We start from the raw sequence: 21,883 nt of genomic DNA on the forward strand, positions 1-21,883 counted from the left end.
CAAAGGTAAGCGAAGCTCTTTCCCACCATTTTCTTCTGCTATCACAAAACCTTTCCCCATGCACTGAAGCCTCAGCACACCCTCTGTCCATCTGGGATCTTTCCCTTTGTTCTGTTTCACTCAGTACACACTTGTCCCTCCACACTCAGCTCTCTGAAGCTTTGCGTGACTTGTTCTTTTTTTTGGCTCCGGCTACGCATTGTCAAGTGACCTGCACAGCTGGGGCGCTGGGTAAATAATAAATGGGGTGTTTCATTTCCCTTTTTATTCTGCCTGGACACAACAACTTATGTTTCAAAAGTAGTTTCTCTGGCATCTCTTCCAGTATCATTATTTGTCTCCTCTGTCCTAGTCTGTATTTTCTTAGGTTTTGATTTGTTTTTCAAGAGGGCGAGGGAACGGGGTATTAACACTGCTGAAATGCAGCTTTTCAGCTCTGGGGCAAAGGATGACTTTCAAGGGAACATTAGGGAAAGAAGGAATTCTGATAGCCTTTGTTTCCAAACTTTCCAAAAATTATCTGGAAGCTACTCATTGCCTGAACAGTTTTAAGTTCAAAATTACTCCAGTTTAAGTATCTTAACATTTGGGTGAAAGTGAAATCTACTTATCAGGAAATTAGAATATCAAAGATTTATACTAACGGTTGCCTACCTATCTTAACTTACTAATGTTGTCTTTCAAATGAAAAGGGAACAATATAGAACACTGGAAAGGAGACAGGCAGAAAAATATGGAAACCCCATTAAAAATTACAATTTCAATTATGTCACTGGCATATACTATTAACCTATAAGGTAAGCTCTTTCCAAAGCTTCTCCTTTTTTGGGTTTTACTCCAGATCATGTTAATATCTATTGCAACCCACCTCTGTCATTCTCCATCCTTTCTCAAGCTCAGTGGTCTTCTTGTCCAGCCTACTCCCTTCACTCACATTGGAGGGGCATTACTGAGCATTAAATATTGGTGTTTCTCAGTTCACTGACTTCCTTAACTGCCATGATCCACACCTTCACTGTGTCTCAGCTACAAATGGCAACAGGTACATACTTGATCTTATAACTCTAAAAATCTTCCACTGACCATAATCTCCTATCCTTCCATCTGTTTTACTCTTCCTAAACCTAGTCATCTTCACTGAAGCCTCTACTCACTCCACCCTCCTTGCTCTCCCAGTCCATCATACCCTCATCTGGACTCACTTTCCTCAACTAAAAATTTTGGTCCTATAATCCTTTACACTGTTCTCTACCCTCAAATACCCTGCCTCCTTGTCTTGTTGTTGTTCATTCTGTTCTTAACCCTGCTATTATCCCCATCATCTGCCCTTTCTATTGCTACTACTTGTGTGCCACTTAAAAATACTGCAGTAAGACACAAGTGTGCTGACTGGGGCCACTATCCGTTTATGTTATGCAATGTCAAGTGGATTTCTAGAGAGAGAAATCTAAGACCATCCATTATGACCTCCTTTATACTAAGTCTACAACCCCTCAACATCACACCCATTCTCTCCTTTGCTCTAGTCTCTGTGAGGAAGTGGTTCTTTTTTTTGCCAAAGATGTGTTTAGTATTTCTACTTTTTTACATTTACATTTTCTCTAGAGTACGTAGTCTATTTTTTGTTTTGTTTTTAAACTTAAAATTTTTTTTCTCAATCATATGGGATAACAATTTTTTAACATTTATTTTTTGAAATTTTGAGTTCCACATCCTCTCCCTTCATGCCTACCCCCTCCGTGAGAAGGCAAGCAATTTGATACAGATTATATAGAGCAGTCATCCAAAATATATTTCCATATTAGCCATTTTGTTCAAGAAAACAAAAAAAAAACTGAAGAAAAGTAAAGGAAAAAAAGTATGCTTTGATCTGCATTCAGACTCCATCAGTTCTTTCTCTGGAAATGGAAAGCATTTTTCATCATAAGTCCTTTGGAATTGTCTCAGTTCTCTGTATTGTTGAGAATAGCTAAGTCATTCACAGTTGTTCATAGTACAATATTACCATTATAGTACAATGTTTTCCTGGTTTTGCTCACTTCACTTAGCATCAGTTCATGTAAATCTTTCTGAAGTCTTTAAGGTTTTTCTCAAATCTGCTTGCTCATCATTTCTTATGGAACAACAATATTCCATTACATTCATATACCATAACTTGTTCAGTCATACTCCAACTGATGGACATCCCCTCAATTTCCAATTCTTTGCCACCACAAAAAGAGCTGCTAGAATTATTTTTGTACATATAGGTCCTTTTTCTTTGATGTTTTTGAGATATCACCTAATAGTGGTATTGCTGAGTCAAAGAGTATGAATAGTTTTATAACCCTGTGGGAATAGTCCCAAATTGTTCTCCAGAATGATTGGATCAATTCACAACTCTACCAATACTGCATTAGTTTTCCAATTTTTCCATATCCCCTGCAACACTTGTCACTTTCCTTTTCTGTCATATTAGCCAAACTGATGAGAGTGAGGTGGTATCTCAGAGTTGTTTTAATTTGCATTTCTCTAATCAATAGTGATTTAAAGTTTTTTTTCCATACGAAAATAGAATGCTTTGATTTCTTCTTCTGAAAACTGCCTGTTCAAAAACTCTGACACGAAACATTTTTTTCTAAAGGCAATATGTGGTACTGAGTTTTATGTTATGTTTTTCAACATTCTCATTCAGAAGATGCAAATCTTTCAGTTAAAGTTAAGTTTGTTTCTATATTTTCCTTTTTGTTTGTTAGATTTGTCTAACTCTGAGACAGGAATACTAAAGTCTCAGAATTATTGTGTTACGATCTGAGGCCTTTTTACAATTCAGTTAAACTTTTCTTTTATGAATTCAGAAGCTATGCCATTTGGCAAATAACTATTTAGTATTAATATTCATCCAATGCTACTAGTTTCTTTAAGGATAAGGAAATTAAATTCACTTAGATTCAATAAGAATTTGCTGCATGCCTATCATTGGCCTAGGAATTCAGAAATATGTGGGGTTTTAGTCAAAAAGTCTTTTGATCTTGTCTTCTGTTGTCTTGCTTTTGACATGAATATAAATAAGGATATCAAATTCTTAAGCTGATCAGGAGAACAAAAATGAGAAATAATTTAGTTTACCCCACACTTGATGGATGGGGCTCAGAAAAGGGACAGGTCTTGTATTCAAAGCTGGAAAGGAACTGAGGGTCATCAAATTCAATCCCCTAAGTTTAGAGATGAGGGAAGTGAGGCACAGATAGGGTAAGTCAATGTTCCAACGTTCGACAGCTAATAAGTCTCTGAGGCAAGATCTAAACTCAGGTTTTCATGATTCTAAACCCAATAGTTTATGCCCACCTCCCTGCCACCACTTTGCTTCTTACACAGGGACCTGTCCAAAGTGACACAGGTAGTATGAAGGAGAGCCAAGACTTGAATGTAAGTCTGCTGCATCCAAACCTTGTGTTCTCTCCACTCCACTCCACAATCTCTTGTCAGCAGAAGTGAATACATTTGGACAAAAGCTGAAAACTTATTAGGAAAATTGGCTTTTCCTTTACACAAAGTGACTAATGTGGAAATATGTTTAATATGACAATACATGTATAGCCTATATTGGATTGCATACCATCTTAGGGAGGGGGAAAAATTTAGAACCCAAAATCTCACAAAAGTAAATGTTGAAAACTAAAAATAAATGAATTAAAAAAAAAAAGAAAAGTGAGCACTTAAAAACAAAACAAAAAACAAACAAAAAAAAGAACTTACCTTTAAGCGAATATCAATCCACACTTTCTAGAAATCTCATTTTGCTAAAAGCAGAGCATCCAAAAATGCTTGATTTGCTTCCCTAACAATTTCATCTCTCAGAAGGCAAAGGCAGCAAACAAGAGATTGTTATTCTGTATGTAATTCTCACCAACACAGAAGGCTGATAATATGAAAATGATGGGAACCTTAGAGAAGAAAGTGATTGTTACCCTGGAATGCATGCCAAATGAAAGGAAGTCTTGGCCTAGTCAGACATATATCCCAGACTCTAGAAAAATTAATTTCAAAAGTTTAGGGAAGACAGGCATGATCCCAGGTCTAAAGACTCCAAATAGTCAAAAAGAAAAGGAACATCTAAAACATAAAAAATCTGACTAGATAATAATCCCAAAGAAGAAATAAAGGGAACCAACAAAAGAAATTAGACTGATTGCACAGGGATCTCTCCAACAAACTCAAACTTGAAACACAGGGGAGGGGGTAGGGAATAACCACAGATATATAAAAGTTCAGCGTGTTATTCTGCTGAGTAAGGAGAAATGTTAAAAGTACACTAGTAATCTCAAGCAATTAGTGAAGAGAACTATTTATTAGAAAAATATAAAAAAAATACCAGAGAATGCTAGCAATCATTTAGATATGTAAGATATGAGCTCATATATTTCTGTTTTTACACCAATTGTCATTTTGAATATTAACTGTCAATGTGAAGATAGTAAAAGCTTAAAATGGGGTTAGAAAGAAGACTGGCTTTGGGAAACTCAGTTCTCTTTCAAAGAAAACCAAAAAGCAATGGATGAACTACAGGAATAACACCACTTTTTTATGTGCCACATGCTCTCAGGGCATCTCTATGAGCTATAGCAACCAAGGCTACAACTATCAAGCCTAAAAGCAGAGATAGTTCTGGCCTGGGCAGCATCGACCACACCTGCTTCTACACACAGGGGCCACTCAGGGACCATACAGCTTCTGGTTGCTCACATGAGTCTAGAAAATATCTTATATTTTGTATACTCATAGTAACAGGCTGGGACAATGAGCTAAAATGAACCAGATGATATTTAATAAAGGCAGCATGACATGAGACAAAAGCATTGGACTTTACAGTCAGGAAGTCTGGGTTTGAATCCTGTTTCACAGTTACTAGCTATGTGACCCTGGATAAGTCACTAAATCCCTCTGAGCTTCAATTTCCTCATTTGCACGATCTAAGGTCCCCTTGAGCTCCAGATCTATGACACTATGATTCTAACAGGAATAAGCAAAGTCTTCCATTTAGGTTTAAAAAATCAATTGTACAAGTACAAGATGGAGAAGACCTGGCTTGACAGAAGCCCATTTGACAAAGGCCTAGATCTTTTCATTGACTACCATCTCAAAATGAGCTAACAGTATGATGAGGCTGCTAAATAAAGATAATTTGACTTAGGCAACATTAACAGAGGTATAGCATCATGAAAAGTAGGAGAGAACAGTTCCATTCTATTCTGGGCAGGTCAGCCTATATTTATTATGCTATGTTATACGTTACATGCTACATGGTAAGAAGGACATTGACCATCAGAAGAAGATACAAATGAGGACACTCAGAATGGGGAAGAGTGTGAAAATTATCTCATGTAAGGATCCAGCCCAAGAACCAAGTAAGTCTAACCTGGAGGAGAAAAGACTAAGGCCAGACAAGGAAGCTGTTTTAAAATACTTTAGGATTATATGCAAAAGAGGGAGTTAACCATTGTTCTACAGTGCAGATATAAGACCAAGAGCAAGAAGAATTTGGTTAATTCTAAGGAAGAAGTGTGTAATAATGTAATCAGATACTCTTCATCACAGAAAATGATTCAGTAAGAAGCTGCATGACCACCTGCCAGGAAGGCTGTAGGAGAGAATCCTGCATGCAGAGGAGACTAGGCTAGATTAGAAGACAACCTCTCGGTTCTCTTCCTTATGAAGAATTCTATGAGTCTCATTTAATCAAACACAGGGAGCTATGGCACAGGAAGCTTCTCACCCTATGGCTGCTTTCTACTCAGAGGAAAGCAAGCACTGGGTGAAATTGCTTTCATAACCTACTTAAATGCTTGGTTAAATAATTAGAAAACCTTGGAGTTTTCTTAAAAATTATTTTGATAGCTTCATATTTCTTTTCAAATAAAGCTGAGATATTTGAAAGCTTATTCTATATTTTTAAAATAAAATATACTTAAATACTCAAAATTGACCCTCACAAACTTATATTGAGAATTTTAACAATTTCAATATTCAAAAGCTTTCCTTCTTTTCCTGAAAGAATGCAAGAACATGTGTTCTATTGCCAAAATGTTATTTAGAAAAGTCTCTTGACTGAGTACCAGAGCTTAGGCTCCCATGCTGCCTGACTCTAGACCCATGACCTGAGCCAGTCCCGCCCTGCACTCTCGTCTTCTTACCTAAGGAATTCTCACTAATACTGGAGGCAGCAGTAGGAAGGAGCAGTCAAAGGGCTTAGCTGCCTGAAGTGACGTCCTGGCCCTCCCCAGAGTCTATCAATGTTCTTAAGCCCTTCTGGCCTCTCTTCTACAATCTCATTTTATAAGAAAGGACACAGGAAAAAATGATTTCTCAACCAAAAGCCAGAGGTGGTCATTTTTAACACTTTTCATTGTGCCATTAAAGTAAATATAAAAATCATAAACTAAGAGATATTATGCTTAAGGATACAGAAATTGGAATAACCTTTTACCAGAATGAAGTGACTAGTACCTGCCATATATAATGTTCCAGTGTTTTCTTTTAAAGCCTCTGTTGGCAAAAAAAATCTATTATATGTGAAATCAACTCTCATTTCAATTTATAACAAAATATCTTTTTTTGAGACATAAAAACATTCATTAATTATACAAATAAATTTAATTTATATACATACAAAATCAAGGAGTCTTCCAAATTGGAGCCTTCGTGAGACACTGGAGGTAAAACACTTGACTTCCTTTCTTGCTCACTTTCTCTGTCAGTTATATCATCATCTATGTAAAGAATTTAAATGTGAATAAAAAATGTGCCGACATAAAAATCATTTTACTGTAATGACTACTGAGTATCCTGAGATGTGCAACCCAAGACTTAAAGATTAGGCCCAACAAACCTAACCACTAGACAGGAAAAATACACAGTGGAAAAAATTTGATATAGGCTTAAATTTGCCTTCATGCTTAATTTCATCCCACCTATACTATGGAACAAATACCGGGGCTAAGTATATATCCCATTCATTCTCACAGTTGTAAAATCACAACACAAATTAATTGCTGCAGTCATAACATCATAAAAGGCCACATCATGGAATGATGTTTCTGGAATGTCTACATTGCTCGTTGTGTATCTTCCTCTCTCCTAAAATGTGTTTATCTTTTATGTATCCATCCCTGTACTTCCTTATGTCTGCTCTTTTCTTTTTCTTCTTTCTTTTCCCTTGCATCTGTATCTTCATTTTCTACTCATGTTCATTATCTGTCACATTTACTATTTATATATTCTATGTTAATCTTGAAAAGGGATGTGGGTTATATTTCATAGTATCACATCATTTAATTAATGGAAGAAATCTCATTCTATTCCCTTGTTTTATACTCTTGTAGAAGGAATTTAATTCCTTTTTATGTGTGTGGATTTGATTTTTCTTGAGTAAATGGGCTCTTCAAAATAAAAATATCCTCAACCCAATTTATATAATTATATTACATTGATCCTCTGGTACAGATTAATAACACAGAAAGGTCAAGTAGGTGAAGAAATACTTAGATAGATATGTATACATATACACATGTATATATAAACATACATATATCTATATATACACACACATATACATGTCTATCTCCATTACACCATGCTGCCTCATATACATACATGTACGAAGCAACACAGTATAGTGGAGAGAGAAGCGGCCTTGAAGTCAGGAAGACCTGGCATCATGCTCTGCCTATGACACATCTTGGCTGTGTGACCCTAGATAAATCACTTAACCTCTCAGTGACCCAGGCAACTATCTCATATTTTAAGTTGCTGAGCAGGTACCAATGTACATTGGGAGAGGAAGTTTCTTATATCAATGAAGTCACAGATCTGGTCATATCTCCCTCCAGTTGTATATCTGTGTGTGTATGTGTATGTACGTACACAAAAATGCAAATAATGCTTTAAGGTTTACAAAGCACTTAAACATACATCATTTCATTTGATCCTCACAGTAACTCTGTGAGATGGGTACTACAGATATTGTCCTTACTTTACAGATGAGAAAACTGAGGCTCACAGAAGTTAACATCATTTGCTCATGGCCCCATGACTAGTAAGTCCTGGGGCCAGGGTTCAAAATCAGGTCTCTTCTGACTCCACCGCCAGCATTCCTTCCTTTACACCAGATTGCCTTTCCAGTAATCCTGTGAGCAAAGAAAGTGCTTTGTAAACCTAAAAAGCCCTATATCAGTTATAATTATTATGATCAAAATTATTAACAAAGTTAGAGTACAGGAATCTCACGTGGCACAAAAAATCCAATTAATTAAGCAGAAGAAAATCAATTTTAAAATATGAGAACTGCAGAGGCACTAGAAAATAACTAAAACAGCCAGAATCCTATATCTATAAATAAGAATGTATCTTTTTTCCACATTCATTTTTCTACAGGACACATGAAAACATATTTTTAATACATCAGAGTAAAACAAGATCTGCAGAAGTTGTCAGAAATGGAAATAATTTTAAACCTTCTGGCTTTTCAGTTAATAATTAAATGGGATGGGGGAGGGCGCAATGCTTTCTTTCAAAAAATACAGTCTTTTAGTTCACCTTCATAGTGAAGTGCACAGGTTATATTTATGTAATTATAGGCTACTGAGTTGTATCTTGAGGAGTAATCAGTGCTTTAGGCCCAGCTTGGGGAACTCTTGAGCTCTATTCCTGGCTCTCAGATGACTTATTTTAGTCTCAAGGTCATAACAAGTCATGAGTCCCTCTGAGCCTCAAAAAACCCCCCAATATTTACTAATGGAGAAATAAATCAAGAAAGATTAGAATTTATTTGTAAAAGTTTTTTTTTAAACTAGAAAATATATATACCTCTTAGACAACAATGATTTAATGACATACTTGCATTTAATTTTAAAAGTAAATATTAATATTTTCATCTTTTAAGAAAAGTTGTACAATTTATGTTTTAAAGAAACAAAGCTGCTCTTTCCATCAGTGAGGTTGTACATACCTCTCCTTGTCTCCTACACTTCAAAGTCAGTGTCTGTCTGGTGGTATAAAAAAAAAACCAGCCACTCCCCATTAAGGTTATGGATGATACTTGATCACAGCAGCTTGCTACAAAACATTACTATGAAAGGTGGTGGTGACTGGAACCTAACTTCAGGGTATACTATGGTTGGAAATGCATTTTAATTTCTCTGGCTAAACTAGGGTTTGTAGTCATCTGTACTTTATAAGGCAAAATATAATTTATAAGGAAAATTATAAGGACTTAATGGTCAAAAAAGTGCCTTTTAAAAAGTTTAGTGAAGTCTGACCATGTATTCATAACACTTTGAAAAAGGAGTTGCAGAGGCAGCTAGGTGGCACAGTGCATAAAGCACCGGCCCTGAAGTCAGGAGGACCTGAGTTCAAATCCAGCCTCAGACCAAACACTTGACCCTTATTAGCTGTGTGACCCTGGGCAAGTCATTGTCACTTAACCCCCAACTGACCAAAAAAAAAAAGGGAGTTACAAAGGAAAATATAATTTCTGTCTGTCTGTTTCTTTCTTGTATCCTCTAGGTGTATTCCAGGGCAGAAAAAGTCTCATTCTGTCTCTGTAATCCAAAGTTTTGCATAATCCCTTGTAGATGGCTGGTGCTAAGTAAGTGTTTGCTGAATTGAACTGAATTTAAAATATCTGGAATTTTGATGACAATTTGCAGTTTTAATTAAAATCTGTTCAACGTTTTGCATTTCCTTTACATGGGTTAACCCGTGAGCAAATTTACAATGGAAGAAAAAACTACGGATACTTATTTTGTCAGATAGAGCTCTCCTGTTATCTCTTCTCTAGAATTACTTCAATATAGGCCAGGTCCCTAAGAAGTCGAGTTAGCACCTATCAGATTGGCTAACATGACAAAACGGGAAAATGTTTTAAAAAGTAAATGGAGAAGATGTGGGAAAATTGGAACACTGATGTACTGGTGGTGGAGTTGTGAACTGATCCAACCATTCTGGAGAGGAATTTGGAACCATGCCCAAAGGGCAATCAAACTGGGCATACCCTTTGACCCAGCAATACCACTACTAGGTCCGTATCCCAAAGAGATCATAAAAATGGGGAAAAGACCCACCTGTACAAAAATATTCATAGCAGCTCTTCTTGTGGTGGCAAAGAATTGGAAATTGAGGGGATGCCCATCAACTGGGGAATGGCTGAACAAGTTAGGGTATATGACTACAATAGAATACCACTGAGCTGTAAGAAATGATGAGCAGGCAGATTTCAGAAAAACCTCAACTGAGGCTGAGTGAAGTGAGCAAAACCAGGAAAACATTGTACACAGTAACAGCCACATTGTGTGATGATTGACTCTGATAGACTTAGCCCTTCTCAGCAATGCAAGGATCTAAGACAACTCCAAAAGACTCATGATAGAAAATGCTATCCACATCCAGGGAAATAACTATGGAGTATGAATGCAGATTGAAGCATGCTATTTGATCTCTTTTTTTTTTTTTGTTTTGCTTCTTCTCCCTTGTGGTTCCTCCCATTCGTTCTAATTCTTCTTTACAACATGACTAATGTGAAAATATTTAATAAGAATATATATGTAGAGGTTATATCAGATTACACGCTGTCTTGGGGAGGAGGGGGAGGAGTGAGGTGGAGAAAACTTAAAACTCAAAAACTTATGAAAGTGAATGTTGAAAACTAAAAATAAATTAATTTATAAAAGAAGTCAAGTTAGCAAGAGTTAGGAAGAATGAGACCTTAATATAACCTTGAAAACCAACCACACACACACGCACACACACACACACACATACCCCAACTACCAAAAAAATAGAGGGAAGGGAAATAGTAGCAGCATGGGACCCATAAGCCTACAGGAGCAATTATGTTATCCTGTTAAAAAAGGTTGTTGTATATTATTATTGTATTTTTGGGGGGGTAGGTGCAGGGGAAGTTCCTGGTGGGAAGTGAATTTGTGGGAATCTTCATTTCATAAAGCAAATCATGATTTATGTGAACTCAGTAAAGTGGATCTACCACCGTATCTCTTGTTGTCTTTAGTTAACATGCTACATTAAGGTTGGCTGCCCTGCCATGTGCTGAGGAAGTACCTAAATCACATAACAGTGGGTGTTAAAATCAAATGTACATACCCTTTATCAATAGTAAAGTGTTACTTGTAACTGCTTCATTCACCAGGGTCATGGCTTGGATATATTCTGTGATGAAAAAAAGAGAAGAGGGTGGAGGCACGGGGCAGGAATGTGCTGGGCTGTTCAGTTCTTGAGAAACAACAAATGGTAAAAGCATAAAGAGAACTCCTAATTCATAAAACAAAACAATCAGTTCAGGATGGAATTAAGTTTCAGAACAGTGAAAGAATGCTGATGTTGGGGCCAAACCCAGACAGTGTTAAAGATAATCTGTACACTGGATAAATGCATTGACTGTGCAAACATTATGTTAGCTTTTCTTCCAAAAGGCCACCAGGTAAGGCTGTTTTAAATGACAATATAATGATAAAAGCCCAGTAGTTTCAAGAGTAAGTACCTTGTCCTCATAGCCCCAAATGCCCATAACATGTTAAAAGAGAATGGGCCACTAAAGCAAAAATGACAAACATAACAAATTATTTTGTTTCTCTCCAATGGCACTAGGGATAGTTTCATTAGAACTGGAACATGAATAGGCCACACTGGGCAGTCAGCTAATTCAGCTCTTTCATCCAACTGTTCTTGAACTCAAACTCCTCCTTCATACCTTGATTTGTTGCTGAGCCATCTTTGATCTTTTGTTTGAGTGACAATAGTACATTCTGCACATGTTCAAATATCATGTCCACTTTTCCATCCTCTTCTAGCTCCCTCCAAAAAGCTTTTGCATCACCTGGAATACAAATATTATGTTAAAACAGAAGGAAGATGTTAGGGTAGGGGGTGGGAATCAGAGATCTTCCTACAAAGTTTAGATGCAGAAATAAGCTCCATTTTTAGAATACATGACAGTATCAGTGAGGTCAATGTTTCTCCATTGCTCCATGAAGAAAAGCAAAAAACTAATAAAAGAAATAATTTAATTTTTAAAAACTATTAGCACAAACAAATCAGTCTCCTTTTGGAAAATGATTTCAAGTTGTCAGGCAGCAAAATGGTCATATTTTCTACAGTCAAGATAAACTGCTATTTTCAAAAGATTTGTTGAAAAGCTCACATTCTTAAAAATTCCAGAGCTATACAATTAATCTATCACTCCTGTATGCAGGGGGCATCACGAGAATAAGTTACGGTATTTTTTACCTTTCATCCTTTTCCAATGCTCATATAAAATAAAACAGGTAAGATTTCCTACATAAGGGCAGACTGCTACATAATAGTACCTCAACTACAAAGCAAAGAGTTAACTAACTAAGGAGTGCTGGAAACACTCCTAGAGACAATCTTCGAAAAGCTGAAATCAGAAATGTGAAAGGTAATTAAAATTAACTGGCAGAAGCCACACCTCATAATATCATATCGAGAAGTGGTGTAAGCAGGAACTTCTCAAATATTAAGCACATTTTATTTATAAAACGTTAGTATGGCACTGATCAGGTAAAATTAAGATGTTAGGTCATAAAATGGACTAAATATTAATGGATGAATGGTTTCTGTCATAAGATAAGTTTTCGCTTAATGGCCCAGTTCTCCATGCATGTGAATTAAAATTCATACTGTACTCCTCATGTACCAGTAAGTCAACATGCATTTGCAAAATACCCACTGTGCTAGGGACCTATAGGTGATCCTAAGAGTGTAAGACATATGATCCCTATCTTCAATGAGTTTATGATCTAGTTGGGAAGAATAGATATTACGTATGAGGATTAAAAAAAGCCCATCATTTTTGTCAAGGCAACCTATTTTCCCAGAGGCACATAAGTGCATTTCTAAGGGTACAACTACATTCACATAGGGGAGAATTGAGGTAAATATCCAATTAATCAAGCAAAAGATATATCTGTCTAAAAAGCTTAAGGTGTAGGTGATTGTTTTGGTGTAAATGAACTGACTGCTTTAATTCTCCTTTCCAAACATGTATGTTCAACAAAACGTCCACTATACCACAAACATTGTACAAGTGGCTACATTAGGTGCAGAACATTGGATAAGAATAATGAGCTGTAACTGGCACTGACGGAGGGAGCACCTGCATTGATGAGACCACAAATCCACTACCCAAACCACCACAACAAGTAGTAACGGTACCAAGAATCATATCCTACAAGAATTCCTAACCAAAGGATGATTGTCTCTCTGAGTACCAAGGAAGGAAGGAACAGTGTCTATTCCCCATCCTTCTACAATACGACTTCCATTTTCACCATTCTGATGACCTTGCAGTCTCTCTATGGTTTCCAGGTGTCCCTTAACTTCCAAATCCAATGCACTTTTCTTCACCTTCATCCCTCTGGAGCTTTAGACATCATGTGACACCACAGCTCACCCTCTGCTTCTTGGTTCTCTCTTCCACCTTGGCTTTGGTGACGCTGCTGCCTTCTGCTTCTCCTACCTGTCTCCTTGCTCCTTCTTAGTCTCCTTGTTTGCTTCTTTAAGTGTAGGCATTTCTCAAGGATCTATCTTCAAGTTCTTTTCTTCTCTCTCTATACTCATGCCCTTAGAGATCTAATCCCATGGTTTTATTTATTATCTCTATGGAGATTCCATTAAACATAACAAATATTTATTAGGTGCCTACTACGTGCTAGGCACTAGGGATAGAACAACAAAAATAAGATATATTCACTATTCAAGAAGCATCATGAAGACTTAAAAATCCATATATTTGCTCTTCACATATTCCTTGAGATCCAGTCCCACACTTCCAGTTACCTGCCAACACCTCAAATTTAACATCTCCAAAATTGACATGATCGATTGTTTCTTAAAACAAAACTCTAATTTCACCCCAAGTTCCCCATTCATGTTGACCCTCCTTCCCTTTCTAGCCATCCAAGCTCAAGGAGGAGAATCACTTTGAACTCTTCCTTCCTCAATCCATTCAGCTGCCAAGTTCAGTGAATTCTACTCCACATGATCTCTTGCACCCCACCTCTCCTCTTCCATCCCATTCTAAGTCCTGGCTCTCATTTTCTTAAGTGGATCATCATTATAATTCACAGAGTTCTTTAAGATTTTGCAAAACACTTTCTAAGAATTATCTCGTTAGATCCTAATAATAAACCTGTAAGGTAGATACTATTATTACAGAATAGGAAACAGAAGCTGGAATATGTCAAGTAGTTTGCCTAAGTAACTGACTCCAAGTTCAATACCACTACACCAACCTGTTAATTGATCTCTTGTCTTTCTATCTTTCTCCCCTCCAACTGAACTTTCACAAACCTGCTAAAATGATCTTTCTACTCCCCTTCACTAACTTAACATTCCAGTCAAGCTGAATTATTAACTGTTCCCTGATCTCATCTTGTCCTCTTGAGCCTCCACACCTGAAATGCACAACCTCCGTACCTTAGATTCTTATATTAGGTCCCAAAATTTTAAACTACAAGTAATAAGTTCACTTAACCCTTTTCCCCCTAATAATAGTGACCAAGCCCAGGGTGACAAAGATAACCTAATGATATGGAAAGTCTCCCAGCTATTTTTGGTGTCCCTCTTCGCCTTTCATATTCTCTCCCTACATCCTATGCCCATCTTCTGGTCCTAGACCGGATTGGATTGTAGGTTTTCTTGGAGGGTAAAGGTATAAATCTATCAACCAATGAGAACCTGTATTTTACTCTGTGTCATCTGTATCATCTGGGTACTGAGTGGTACGTGGGTACCAGTATCAGTGAAGACCCCTCAGGACATGATCCCCCTTTTTTTCTTTCCTTTAGTTGTATAAGCAGAAATTCCTGAACTATAGTGTATTCTGTTTATCTCATCCTCTAGCTACATGACCTTGGGTAGTAGACTGAAGTCATAAGGCCCCAAAAGGAAGGGGAACCTGTTGCGGTTACTGTACTCCTTTGTTCTCTTTGTTGCTGGGGAAGATTTACGTGAATAGATTGTGCCCCTGAGGCTCAGTCAATGGGCCAAAGGGAGGGGGTTAGGATGGGCTATTGCACTAGGATCTATATAAACCTATTTTGAACAAAGCACTCTTGCACTCTCTGGCTGACGCCATTTTGGGCGACACAAGGGTATCCTTTCTCGAGAAAGCCAATAAAGCAACTTTCCTTTTTGCAATTCTTGTCAAGACTCTGATTCAAATTTGGGTAGGTGGTCTTTTGTCCCACACAGTATCAAGCACTATAAAACCAAGGCCCTGGAGAAGGAGGGCCTCTCAGATCGTGAGAAAGATCTGAGGATTCAATCATTAGAGTAGACCATGTACATAAATGATTATTGGCTCAGAACTCTGCCTCAGCAATTTTTATTGCAAATTGGACATTTTTTGCAACCCATAATGCAAAGTCCTGCTCTCTTCTTCCAGCAGATGTACAAATAGAACGGGGTACCTCCTGGCCCCAAAGCGGAAAGTCATATCAAGGATACTGCTGTAGCCTTATAGAATTAGGAAGGCATCTCTATACAAAAAGGCCCAATAGCTTTTAACAACTTTGTTCTAGACAAAATTGTGAACAGATCACTATAATTATAGATGTCTCCTATTTTCTGGACCGCCCTCTTGAGGACTCCTTGCCTTGCTCCTAATCATACATATGAACACCTGGTACCCTCTTATAGCCAATCCTAGGACTTAAATTAGTTCACATTTTGTATGGCTTATTAATTTATAAATCTTATAATAGGGATGGCTCAATTTTAGGAAAATTATAAACATAACAGTCACACTAATGACAAAACAATAAATTGATTATATCAATAAATGCAGAAAAGAGCTTTTGATAAAATACAGCACTCATTTGTGTTAAAACACTGAAAAGTATTAAAAATACAGACCATTTCTTGATATGACTAACAGTATCTATGTAAAATCAAGAACTAGCATTTTTTGTAACAAAGATACTAGAAGTTTCTGATAAAATTACAAAGGACAAAGCAATGATGTCTGTGGTTGTTGCTATTATTTGATATAGTTCTAAAAAATGCTAATTATGGCAATGACAAGAAAATGAGAGAATGTGCATAGATAAAAAGGAGTCAAAATTTTCTCCATATGATGGCTCCTTCCACAAAGTCTTACTCCAATGCCTCATGGTGGCATGGTGACCCTAGGTTCTCAAAGGCAATGCTAGCAAGTTCCAGCAAGTTCTATCATGATGAAAAAAACCTTCAATTATGGCCTGAAAATAGAACAACTCTATTTTCCAAGGGCTAGTCTAGATAATTATAGTGAAGCACATCACCTGTAGACTGGCCAGCTAATGATGAATTTTTTTGGCCACAGCAATCCATGCAACAAAGAAAAATAAAACCTAGTCCTTGGAGCAGCACAGCAGTGGCAGAAAAGAGGGAAAGGGACAGAGGACTCTAAGAATCACTGAAGTTTTTTGTTTGTTTGTTTGTTTTTAGATTGTCCACAAACTTCAACTTGACTATTCGTAAATTTGAAATAATTTGTCTAATGATACACTCCTGGAGAAGCAGAATGAGATCAATATCATTCTTTCAATAAATGAAACCAGAAGAAAGAAGCTTTAACTAAATGGAAGGATGGCTCTCAAGTTCTCCTTGGACGCTAGAGAAAGGAGCTGGGGGAGATGGTTTAACATACAACCATAAGAAACAAGAAACATTATTGCATGAAATGTTTGGTCATTATATGTTGCAATATCAATGATAGGTATTTGCAAAAAGACTATGATGAAAGTAAATGCAGCTTATACCAATATCAGTTTCTGAGAATGAAGTTGAGAGAGAAATTTGACAAAGAACCTGTTAAGACCTTCCAAATCAAATTAACATATATGCTAATATTCAGTGACTTAAAATCAAAGGTGAAAAAAGTTAAAGATGGGAAGAAACATATAGAAAAGCACGTCACAGGGAGAAGTAAAGAGAGAGACTAAAGGCTTGGATAGTACACAGAAGCTTTATAAGCATTTTTTGGGGAAAAAAAAATGGCAGATGCTTAACACAGGGTTCACTAAATAAAGCCACAATGAATAAGATAGATTATAATGCATTTTAACATACAAAAAACACTTGTTTTTGATATGTGAGTTAACTCTCTGTATAGTCAGACCATTAATTCATCAGAGCTAGGATCAGCATTAGTTTAAAAAAAATTACAAAAATGAAACAGGAAAAATAATGAAAAAAAGATTTGGCATGCAAAAGAAATTACTTAACTGTGAATTAGATAAGTAATTGAAAGTAAAAAATGAGAAATAGATAACATTAATTACATCCAACCAGACTATAATTTCATCCAGATGTTTAACCAGTGGAAATCAGTGTAATTAACTGCAACAACAAAGAGATCAAAAGAGTCCAGAAAGCATCCAAGACAGCAAATATCTGACACACTTTACAAACTAAGACAGCTGGATGGCTGCAAAGGGCAACAATACGTTAGAATATATACTTGTTTATAAAATTTTAGGAAGGGTGACAGGCCATTATGAGCAGTACTGTCTAACAATGCAGAGAGAAAACAGTGGAGGTTGAAAGCAGTTAAAAGAAAATTTGGTAAGATAGACTGTTTTCTCTATCAAGGATGGTGAATTCACAATACTTGTACTTTAAAAACAGTCCTTGATATGCTTAAAGAAGAGGCAATAAAACACTAATGTGAAGAAAGACAACTGAATTAAACCAAATATATTTGTAAAGGGGATCTGCAAAGGCAATAAGACGGTGAGAGTATTGAAGGACTATCTACCCACGTGGCACCAGAAGGTAGAAAATATATGAAAGGTATGGAAAAAAAAAATCAAGGACTTTGCTAATCCTGAAAAAAGTTACCTGAGAGAATACCAAGAACTACCAACCTACATTCCTATTTATACAAAATATTTATGAGAGTTATCTATAGAAAAACTGAGAAAACGTATATGCAACAAGTAGGCTTTCACTGACCATGTTCAGCAACAGAACACATCCTTACCATTTCACAATTTACTAAAAAATTCTGGGAAGGTAGATTCTATTGTGCTTATTGTTTGATTCCATAGAACAAAACACCATCTTAGAGATTCTTTTACAATAAAGTATCTCCCATCCATAAATCGAGATCATTCAAGAGTCCCAGGAAAAGATAACAAATATTAAAGCCCTATTCAATTGGTTTCCCAGGGTGGTTGTGAGGATAAAATTAAGATAATATTTGTAAAACATGTTGTAAAACCTTAACATGCCAACTAAATGCTAGTTATTGTACAACTAAGCAGTCATATACCCTAAGGAGAGCAAAGACAGAGGAATGGTCCCATAAGGAACAAGCAGTTGTTCATTAACTATGGCACAGAAAAACAAACTATGGAATATGAACGCAGTGGAAAATATCAGAAGAAACAACAAATATAAAGAATTCAGACAAATGGGAAGATTACATGAAGTGATGCAGACAAAGGCAACAGAGCCAGGACTATTAACATGGTCTGCACAATCACGGAGCGGAAAACAGCACTAAATCACATCATAACTCTGATCAACACAGGGACCAGTCGTGACTTCAGGATTCTGACAATGAAGCATACTTCTCAGAAGGGAGGTGGTGGACTGTAGGGCTGAAGGAAGCATACACTGTCAACATACTGCCAATGTGTTAATTGTTTTGCTTGATTGTACTTTGTTACAAGGCAGGGTGGGCTGATTGGGAAGTGTTTTAAAAAGCATTTAGAAAACATCTTTTTAAAAATGTTAGCATTCTCAGAAATAACTACATTTTAACAGAAGACAAAGTGTTAAGGCAGAGTGACAAATCTCTGATTATAGAACTGATTTCTCTAAAAACTACTTTTTTTTACAAGGTTTCCAGACTACATCAGGAAATAATATAGACAAAGAATACCTGGATTTTTTTTCCAAGCAAGAGAGATTCACAGAAGAGGTAACACCTGAGTTCAGATTTAAAGAAAGACAAGGATTCTGTGGAGTGGTGCCAAGGAAGGAGTGTATTCTAGTCACAAAGGCTATGAATCTGTTTACTTTCCTTCTGGTAGGAGATGGAGTTCAGGGAATAAGTAGTCTATCCTGGCTAGAAAATGGCACTTGTGAGGGTAAGACTGGGAAGGTATTTGAAAACCAGATTGTGGAGGACTCTAAATTCTTAGTTAAGAAGTTTGTATTTTCTCCTACTGGCAATGGAGAATCGCTAAAGAATTTTGAGCAAGGGAGGAAATAAGTAAAGGTACTGGTCAAGACAAGTAACAAATATCCCAAAAATTCAATATATTTTTAAGAGACAGGAAATAAATGTGAACTGATGTGGGAGTCATTTCTGAATCAGGTATCTGTGTGTGTTGTCAGACTACTGATAGCCCAGATAAAAATAAATATAAAACTATGAGAATAAAAATGAGAAAAATACAATTAAAAATAACTCTAATTTGACTTAATACCTGGTTGGAGGAAAGACCACTGACATTAATTACAAAAATGCTATATATTAGTTCATAAGATCATAGATATAGAGGAGTCCAACCCCTTCATTTCATAAAGAAACTAAGGCCCAGAAAAGTTATGTGACCTGCCTAAAATCACATAAGTAGCAGAGGCAGTGCCAGGACTTGAGCTACGTCCGTGAACTTTACACTATAGGAGCTGCCTCTAACAATAAGGCCTCAAGGGCCTAAAAACCACTTGGGGTAGTGGATACTACACTGGTCAAATAGAAAGATAAGGCAGTCAAGGGCAACCATCAATTAGAAGGCAAGTTGGTTTGTCTCAAAGAGAAGGCTGGTAGAAGATTAAGCAGTTTTATATTTGTTTATGAATAGATTATTACCCCATAAAACTATAAGAAGTAATGGAAGGAGAAACAAAGAAAAAGAACAACCTTGGCTAAAAACACAAACATCAAAACAGTCTCAAGGACATTTAAGGATGAAACTGGAAGGCTAACAGACAAAAGATGTAAAAGACCTACATTTTATGACAAGCTTTTTTCCCAACCAAGAACAATGGAACCACCACATTTGGACTTAATTTAAAGAGGAGGAAATGGAAAAGGCATTAAAAAAATAAAAAGACGTGAACAGAAGTTGTACTTGGGTCGAGACAGTGGAGATCAGCAGGAGACAATTTTGAGATCATTTCTCAGGGTATCTCAAAGAAGTGAAGAAAACAAAGGGGTAGGAAAAAAACCTTCTTAAACCTTATTAATAATATCAAAAAGGGAACGGGGAGAACATCAATAATTACTGATCCATTTACGATATCTATTTTCCCTTCTAAATAAAATCACAATAGACATATAGATCAAAGACATCCCTGATGAGAATTAGAAGGGAATAGGTTGAATTTTCTATGCAATATTTCACAGAAGACCAAACTTTACTATCATACAATTGACAGAAATATGTAGAGAATGCATTAACATTAAATAACATTAAATAAAAAAGAAACAAACATGTGATTTGGCAGAACAAAATGTTCCCTTAAAGGCTCTCCTCCAATAAGGTGTTTCCCACACAAATCAAAGTTGTACAAGATTCCTCTAAAGATAAAACAATAAAGATAACCTTGATTGATAACCTTCAAGATTAATATCAAGTCATAAAACTGATGGAAGCATGCTTGTCACTGTAGAAGGAGAAATGAAAAAGAGCTTTTCTAAAGGTGGTGATGTTTTCAAGCAGCTCATTTTGGCAGGTGACAGGCACTGTGCTCATTGTATCCAGACCTGGAACACAAATGAAGCCTCCCAAACAATATACAAATCAAGGGTTTGGTATGACCACTCACACAGGAAAAACAAAACAGAACAAGCTGATGAAGAATTCCTACGGTCCAGACTATAATACAGACTTGGACTGAAAACCTATACATCAGGTGTCTTTAAGCTGGGGTTTATGGCCCACGTGATCTGTGAATATAGAGATCAGGGGATCCATCAACTTTGAAAATTAAAAAAAAAATTACATCTTTATTTTCACTAACTTCTGAGTGAATTTAACATGTGTTCTAATTATGCAGATAGGGAAAAAAAACATTCTGAGAAGGCCAGGTCAGTCAACCCGTCATTTCCTAGGGAGGCTGTGCTCCTTTGAAGAACTTGATGCATCCCCCACCCCAGTCCTTTCTCCCTACCCTTCTCCTTTTCAGCTTCTTTTTGTGGGCTGATCTCTCCATTAAATTGTAAGCTCCTTCAGGGGAGGGACTGGGTTTTTTTTTTCCTTTTTGTATTTGCATCATCTGTGCTTAATACAGTGCCTGACACATAGTAAGTGGTAACAAATGTTGACTGATTCACTTGGCAATTGATTGGATATTAGGTACGAGAGAAGAGTTAGGCAGCTAGGAGGCACAGTGAAAAAAGCCACAGACAAGCAAGACCTGAAAATTCAATACTTCCTTGCTGTGTGACCATGGGCAAGTCATTTTACCTTTGTCTGCCTTAGTCTCTTCCTTTCCAAAAAGAAGATAATAATAGCACTTATCTCCCAGGGTTATTGTGAGGATCAAATGAGATATTTGTAAAGCACTTTGCAAACCTTAAAGTGCTATATAAATGATAGCTGATTTAGTTATTATCATTATTACTGTAATTATGTATGACTGAAGTTATAAACCAAATACTGGTACAGCCCTCAAAAAAAAAAAGGGTAGTTTAGAGGATATGTAGCTTTAGGTTAGAAGACAATGGATTTTGTTTTGGATGAACTTTATTTTGTACTTGAATATGAGGTCTTCAAGCAAAGTCTGGATAACTACTTTTATCAGGTATGTCATGTTGGGGATTCTTTTTGTGTATAATTGGACTATGGGACCACTGAGGTCTCTTTCA

General features: G+C 36.6%; 1 protein-coding gene across 1 annotated transcript in view; it reads right to left on the minus strand.

Moving 5' to 3' along the window:
- SETDB2 (SET domain bifurcated histone lysine methyltransferase 2) overlaps positions 1 to 21,883 on the minus strand; it is a 106,554-nt gene that overhangs the window by 73,548 nt on the left and 11,123 nt on the right. Inside the window, exons 3-5 of the mRNA XM_027848071.1 lie at positions 11,744 to 11,869; positions 11,137 to 11,202; positions 6,650 to 6,749 (exon numbers count right to left, since the gene is read on the minus strand). Of these exons, the coding sequence (XP_027703872.1) occupies positions 6,650 to 6,749; positions 11,137 to 11,202; positions 11,744 to 11,869 (292 nt within the window). The remainder of the gene's footprint in view (positions 1 to 6,649; positions 6,750 to 11,136; positions 11,203 to 11,743; positions 11,870 to 21,883) is intronic.

This window comes from Vombatus ursinus, unplaced genomic scaffold (genome assembly GCF_900497805.2).
Source record: "Vombatus ursinus unplaced genomic scaffold, bare-nosed wombat genome assembly UNPS02005659.1, whole genome shotgun sequence".
In the NCBI taxonomy this organism is placed as follows: Eukaryota; Metazoa; Chordata; class Mammalia; order Diprotodontia; family Vombatidae; genus Vombatus; species Vombatus ursinus.